The sequence below is a fragment of the Patiria miniata genome, unplaced genomic scaffold (assembly GCF_015706575.1).
Source record: "Patiria miniata isolate m_02_andy unplaced genomic scaffold, ASM1570657v1 HiC_scaffold_22, whole genome shotgun sequence".
Lineage (NCBI taxonomy): Eukaryota > Metazoa > Echinodermata > Asteroidea > Valvatida > Asterinidae > Patiria > Patiria miniata.
In genome coordinates, this window is record NW_024037061.1 from 17,531,993 (window position 1) to 17,539,865 (window position 7,873).

The following is a 7,873-nucleotide window of genomic DNA, read 5'->3' on the forward strand; positions in this document are numbered from 1 at the left end:
CCTTCGTCAGATTCAACATAGTACATGACGCAGCAAACCTTGCCCCTCGTACGTCGAGTGCAAACTTGATGCACAAAGTCGTCATTGGATTGCTAGGTGTTTTTTTTTAATGTAAGCAATGAATATATGAACTTTTAACAAATAGGTTTGTCTCATAGGCATTGCAGGTAGATACAACCTATTTTATAGCCGGAAATACCCGGGCGCTATCCGAGAGTGTTGACGAAATGCATTCCGTAAACTTCGGACATTTTCGGAAACTGGAGGGAATTTCACCCGTTTTGGTCACGTGATATTGGTGGCTGCCTGACCTAAGATTAGTAAAACAAGTCAGAATCTTTTGGTCTTGGAACCATGTTCGTAATCGATATAAGCTAGTGTGCGTTAACGTTTTTGAGATTATGTCGGACACAATAGGAGGGCGTCATTTGAAATGCGTAATGTTGGATTGAATTCAAGAGTTTACCCACTCTAAATAGCGCCTAGATCCTATTGTGTCTACTATAATCTTAATGAATGCAAATTGCAAGGAAATAAGAAATATGCATGTACATACAGTGCTTGTTCCTCCATCAACATAGCTGGGTGGTGGCTATGTAACGCTGTGCGTATGTAGGGTTGTCTGCTGCCACCAAGCAGCGCCTAAAGTATAGTCACCAGATAACATTTCGTTAAAACTGTACGAATAATTGAGCCAAAGCAACAAGGTGTTCGAGTGAGCAGCTGGAAAAGAGTAATACCACTCACAAAGTTCGCTCCAGTTCCGTTCCCGCAACGTTACAAACGTTCGCAATTTTTGTTAATGGTTTAGGCCTACAAACGTTTCAAAACGTTGGCAAAATGTTTGCATTGTTTACGGAAGTGGTCAGCATCCCAGGTGTAATGCGAAAAAAAACACCCCACCTGTGGCAAATTCTGTTCATGAATGGAACATGTACGGCTCCTTCAATACATTAAGCGGAAAATATATAAATTTGTATGTAAAACTGAATAAATCAAACACAAATCACAATGTGGATTAACTTTTGAAAGAATTAGTGCGGAATGCACGTTTATTAAATGAAAAGTCCAAGGTACAATGACGCATCTTTTCTATATGCATGTAGAGAGTTTAAAACTATATTTTCTACAATTAACAGCCTTGTCCACGCTACTCAAGCACTCAGTGCCGTGGTTGTTGACATTAACATACCAATTTTTTTATAATTTGAAATACTGTTCATAACATCAAGGATGTTATAGGTGAAGAATTCTTCAAAACGGAGATAATATTGTGTGAACAATTCAGTACAGTTTGTAGTTAAAAACTCCGTTGTAGTGAAAAGTGATTAACCGCAGGCTGAAAATCTGCACAGTGAGGAATTGTGATTGTGATTGACGATATATCTGATAGTTTTCATTATTACCAACTGTTTTACCGAGTAAAGTGATTAATTCATGAAATTGCATTTCTGTAAATGTGGCTTGGTGGCGTAATCATCCAACTGAGACTCGTCAAGGGTAGGGGCAAAAATGTGTTTCAATTACATGTATCTGGAAATTTTGCCAGACATGCCATACAAATGTTCAGTCTTAACACATCTACTTTCTTCATAACTCTATAGTTCCTTCACCAGTCGATTCAGCCAAGCCCAATTGTTTGGAGGCGCTAGTGTTTCGCTTTGGAAATTCGCTTAACAAACATCCCCTATAACGAACCAGTTACAAGCATTTATTACAATAATAAGACAGTATAGTATACAACTCTATGAAATTAGGTCATCTAATAGACCATAACCCGATATCTGCCGAGCAGTCTAGTACTGAAACTAACTAGCAGTAAACATCTTGAAGCTGAGAGCAAGTTTGTGCGAGGACTATGGTTAACCATAGTTCGATTAACTTCACTCGAACGCAGGGTGGTTGGACTACTCTAGTCGATTTGGAACCGGACCACTGGTCACGCTTACGTCGCTGGTTACCAACAGCCGCGCGTATCATAATTCACAGCAGGGAGCCAGATCAAGAAGTTTTGTGATGACGTTTTTACCTGTGCAGGCGTAAGACCCCCAGTCGACTAATGGTCTTCGCCCCAACTTGTACATAACTTATCTGCTTTCTGAGTAATGCTTATCTAGACGGAAGAGTTTTAAACCGCCAAAAGCTATGTCTACTCGACTATGTCTATACAGCTCTATTTCTATTGCTTCAGTTCACTCCATATCCGCCTGTACAAGGCCACTTCTATATAATCGTAAGTAATCGTCTTTGAGACCAACCTGACAACCTGTGCAGTACTGTTCAGCGGACTGTGTGTGTAATTCAACCATCAAATATACATAGAAATCTGTATCAACATTTGAATTATACATTATTTTGCAATTGTTAAAGTTTAAAAAGATAATACTCATGAAATGCTGTTTAGTATGAAATCTATCTACTCACTCGGAGTATTCTATTTCTGAAAAGCTATCCAGCGGATGGAAGTTCAGGATTCAAGATGTTCAGATTGACCAAAATTTTCTACTATCGTTATCTATAAAATGTATGAATATAGACATTTTTTGGGTACTTTTTGCTTATTTTGAGTTGAAGATATTATCCTGTCCTTTTTTCTCGCCTTGCTATAAGACCGCCTGTAAAACTACGTCAAATTCACACAGCAAAGAGTATTTTATTAAATGTACTATCTAATGCTCTACTAGTGAACGATATTGAATTGATTGAGTAGGACCTGTAGCCCGAATGCCCAGCAGATGAAACTGTTCAATTATTAAATGATATACGCTTTATGTACAAGCCTGAGACGAAACAAAAAGGGAGATCGAGGTATCTGATGCGCTTGTCCACGACGCCTACAAAATGGTATGAAAAAAAAATCAATTTCTGTTTGGCGATTACATCTTGGTATGAATAATGACATGGGCGTACTCAATAGGCCAGCTTAAGACCTCGTGTTACCAATTCTGTATATTTGGGAAGGAAGTCGTTCTGGCCTATTTCAACTGGTAGACATTTTGGCTTGAAATTCAAATGCACGTTACAAACGGAACAACAGCTTTCGTCTGATACACGAACCCCGCGCCGACGGAGCAAGTGACATTCCCTTCACGGGCAAGTATGAGAGGATCAATTTCAGCTGAGTTTATAGCCCAACACTGGATAAAGAAAACTTCGTAATTTTATGGTAAATTCACTGTTAAACGGGTTGCCAACAAACGTAAAATTATGGTCAGTTACGGGTTTCCTACAATGACGGTGACCGTAATTTGCCGTACTGTATTGGAAAGTGGGGTCGCGTCGGGGCTAGTTGCAGGGTGGCGGGGGGTACGGTAGAGGGGGATGGGTACCAGTTAGAGAAGTTCGGAGTGGGGCATGCAGACATGTTGCAATATCAAAGTATTTACGGCTCTGACAGCACAATGATCAGCTTTGTATTACGCTCGTACCGAACCTTGCATGCATGCACGTGTATATCGGCCTATACGAATCACAGCTTTACAAGAGGTGGTTGTGAAGGTTGAAAAAAGTGAGGTCTTGTGAAGGGTTATGCCTATACAAACGCATTGTGAATCCCAGCATGCGTCAGGACACCAACGTTTACGGGAAATTCACGTAGCACGTTCGTTCTTGGGACGGTTCGAGCAATAACGGTATAATAAGCCATAAAAGTCAGGAAATGGACAGTGTTTTTACGGGTTTTGTTTACAGTGAATCAGATATCATTTTTCTCTCAAAGGCCACAATTACCGCTCACAACCATTGCACGACTTTTAAAGGTGATTTCATTCTCCAGCAAGGTCTACTTGTTCCCTCACGCACCAAAGAAGAACTCCTTTGCGTGGGGCGACTCGAAGATGATGCCGACATTACCCGCGAAGACGGCGCATAGGTAGCCGATCAGGAAGATGCGATCCACCACCATAGCGATGTACTTCCAGTCTTCCTTCTCCTGGGGAAGAAAGAAGACACGACTCTGGATTATTGACATGTAAAAGTGTCCCGTTTAATCTTCATACGTAAATAGCGGATGTTTTTAAGCCGACACACTGTACATTTTAATGTGATGTTTTTCTTCAGAAACCTTTTATGACAGAAGAAAAATCATTATGCGACACTAGTACCTTTAAAGCAATTTGAAATTTGACGGTATTATTACTAACGATAGTACACGCTGCCTTTACATTCGTAACATGGACGTTTGATTTGTTTACATTGAAAATAAAGTGTTTGACTGTAAAAAAGGCATGGTGTAATTTGCTTTATTATCAATCTCTGTGTTTACGCTGCACGGGTACGAAGTGTTTGGTATTAGCCGGTACGTTGGCGGTCACTCGGTTTTGAACTGATAATAGAAATGTGGTGGTTACTTTTTTTTCTGTACACATTTTTTATGTTTCCCCCATTGCATTTTGGATTCTGTTTTGTTGTTTTCAGTACCCTTTTGTCGTCTTCATCATTGGCGCACTGTGACGTCAGGTACATGATTTCCTCTATAGCATTATTGATGACCATTGCTTCCGGACATTCGTTATCTACATGACCTGTGGGTAAGTATCTCACAGGTTGCATTCCACCTGAAACAAAAAAGTAATTATTAGGATCATTGCAATTCAGTACGACTAGTAATATACATGTATAGTGGTGTTGAACAGGACTCTCGATCGAGCATTGTTTTCGGTCGGGTATCATTCCAAATTAGGCAATCACCTTGATGCAAATCATTATCAGACTCGGTCTCAGTCTCGTTCTCAAGTTCATTGCGCATTCGCACTGTGTAGTTATTGCCTTTGTTCTCCATGACGATCTTCTTGGTGTCCAGGTAGCTGGATGTCAGCGCGTCGCGCGTGATGCTGACGCCCACGGTACGGTACCGCAGCGAGTACCGCTCCGGACGCTTCATGCCCAGGAACTTGGGCAGGGTGTCAATCATGAGCCAGCGCACCCACTTGGGCATGGTGTGGGTCTCCGGCGACCGGAACCGGATGTTCAGAATGAAGACAGTGAAGACGATGGAGGAGGACACCACGACCATCGTGAAGAGCAAGTACTTGACGATGAGAGGAAAGTCAGTGGCGTTGGCCGGGATCTGCTGGGTCACCAAGAGAAGGAACACGGCCATGGACAGCAGCACCGATGTACAAAGCGCCATCTTCTCGCTGATGTCCGGAGGCAGGTAGAAGACTAAGACGGTATTGAAGGAGATGAGTCCGCAGGGCATCAACAGGTAGGCGAAGTAATACAGTGGCTTACGGCGCAGGATGAAATGGCAGGTGACATCGATATAGGTGGAATCACAGCACAGGTACTTCTTGACGTTGCGAAAGCACGGGGAATCCTTCATCACCCACTCCCCGTTCTCCCAGTAGTCTTTCCGGCCGGCCTCTTGTTTCAGCGGCACCAAGTCCAGCACGTCCCCGTCGTAGGTCCAGGAGCCGAACTTCATGGTGCAGTTCTGCTCGTCGAAGGGGTAGTAGCGGACGTTGATGCGGCAGGAGCTCCGGTAGACGATGGGAGGGAACCAGGTCACTGTGCCGTTGAAGCCGATGTTCGCCCACGTCTTGGAGTTGATTCCGAAAGGTCCGTCGGCACTGATGTGAAAGTAAAATATAAAGAAGTTATATAAAAAAGCCAGTCATTATTGATACATGTTACCAGCCAGAGTGAGTCAGTTCAGTGAACCATATAGGCAACCTAGGGTCCCATCGCTCTATGAATGAACCATTCTACCAGTCATCAGCCAATAAAACTGAGGAGCCTGCCAGCTGGTTTTTTTTTAACCGGCCGATGGTGGGAGCTGAGCCTATAGAGGAGTTGGCCAGTTAGTCAAACGTTACTAATCAATCGACCAGCCAACCAACCAGCAAACAGACCAGTCACTAAAATCTAATCAGCCAACCTGATCTAATCAGTCAACCAGTCAGTCAAACAACCAGGCACTGGAGTCAGTCAGCCTGTTGGTCAATATCAACCAGCCAACAAGTCAAGCCAGTTAACCAAACCTGTCATGAGCCCACGAGCTAACCAGTCATCCAACCAGCAACTGTTAATCCATCAGTCACTCAGCCATCCTTTTAGCTTGCAGGGTGGCAGCCAGCTAGCCAGCCTGCTAGCCTGCAACCAACGGACCACTCAATCAATCAAGCCAGCCAGAGAGCCTGTCCGTCACCCAGAAAAAGACCAATACAGTTTACTGTCACTCACTTGTTATAGATGAGGATGTCTGGAATCCATATCTTCCACGTTGGAACCTTGATATTCTTTATCCCGGCAAAGTCATCCGGGTTCCACCACAGCTTGGGATCTCTCCAAACCTTTCAAATACCAAAACAAATAAAGACTAATGATGAGTTCACAAAAATGTAAAAATTCTAAGACATGTAAAAATAAACCATTTTCAAGAAAATATCAAACAGTGAACCGTTTTATATTATCTCTTTCTCAGACATTTTGTAATTATTGCCAAGCCCAGCCACACTTTATGGTCAGTAGTGTCGACGAAACTCACGTACCTGTTTCATCCATACTTTCGACGTGAAGACCTGGTTTTTCTCATCCTGTATGCAAAAAAAATATGTTTTTGTTAAAACATATTACTGAGTCTGAACACTAGCATTACTTAGTCTTGGAATATTTTATTCATTGATTACATGTTCATTTTAATTGAATACATGCAAATGTCAAATTGGTTTCCGAATGGTATGCATTTCAGAATGAATGCAATGCCTTAAACACGATTGTACATACATAATGCCAGTCATCTCTGTCTGTTTTTGTTTACATGTATTTGAGTAAGTCGCAAATTTTGGTCAACGAGTATTTGCTTCAATTTGCTGAACTTTTCTAGGTTTTTGTTTTCAAAGGTTGTCTGCTTTGAGTCAGTGCTTGGACTGGCGAAAATATTAATTGTTTGGGGAAACAATGTCTCTTAAAATTGTACAGATAATTTCACGAGAGGGAAAAATAATCGGCCAGCATCATTCATTATGACGTGTGTACCGTAAGCACGACGTCTGGGAACCAGACATGATTGACGATGGCCAATTAAATGAGGCCACGCGCTTTATTCAGCGCTAGTCCTATCCATTGGCCAGCGTGACATTGTGGACGGGGCGTCATTACTTTGTATTAAACTCACCACATCAACTATCTGGGTCACCGCCAAATCGAAGTACACAGTCAGGATATCGAGTGCGTTGACCACCGGTAGAGGGCGTGTGTTGTAGCTGCTGTTGAGGAACAGATGGTCGTGGAGGCGACCTTCAGCGTCCGATGCTGAACACCCTGTGGAATGAAATTAGGCGCCAAAAATAAAAGAAATCGATAATCACTCTCAAAACAAGCATTGCGCTGTGGTGTTTTATACAGGCCAAATTATTGCTGTTCACATAATAGCATTGTTCAACAGCAGGTCTATCGCATTGAAAGCAAGGATGTTCAATTAAGGTTTAATGGTTAAGGCAGACATTAAAATGTTAAAAGAAACGGCTTTATTGTTGTTTAAACTGCCAGTCTTATATTGTACAGAGTCTTGACTGTTACTGAATAATGCCTGAAACAAAACGTACTGTGAGACTGGAACAATTAGTCTACCACCAATACAGAATCACACAACGCAAGGGGGCATCAGGTGTGCTTAAAAACACGCACACCCCAAAACCGTACAATTTGCACCTTTTGCGCGCGCAATCTCATTGCTTGAATATTACATATCATTGCATATATCAAATATTGAACGCAATTTTTATTTTAAACTATTGAACATTTTAAACAATGTTTTTTAAACTATGTTACATTCTGTGTATTTAACTGGTGTCTTTTGAGTTGTATTGACCAATCAGAGCACGCTATATATCACTGCCACTCACTGATTGGTCTTTGCACGCGAACGCAA

The 7,873-nt window shown here is 42.0% G+C and overlaps 1 protein-coding gene across 1 annotated transcript; it reads right to left on the reverse strand.

Moving 5' to 3' along the window:
- Window positions 1–1,018: 1,018 nt before the first annotated feature.
- LOC119730135 (neuronal acetylcholine receptor subunit alpha-4-like) lies at window positions 1,019–7,276 on the reverse strand (the record flags this gene model as incomplete). Its single annotated transcript, XM_038202908.1, has 6 exons — window positions 1,019–3,931; window positions 4,420–4,556; window positions 4,690–5,570; window positions 6,184–6,293; window positions 6,492–6,536; window positions 7,118–7,276. Coding segments are annotated over 6 exons (1,470 nt in total), but the record flags the coding sequence as incomplete, so codon positions are not given.
- Window positions 7,277–7,873: the final 597 nt, after the last annotated feature.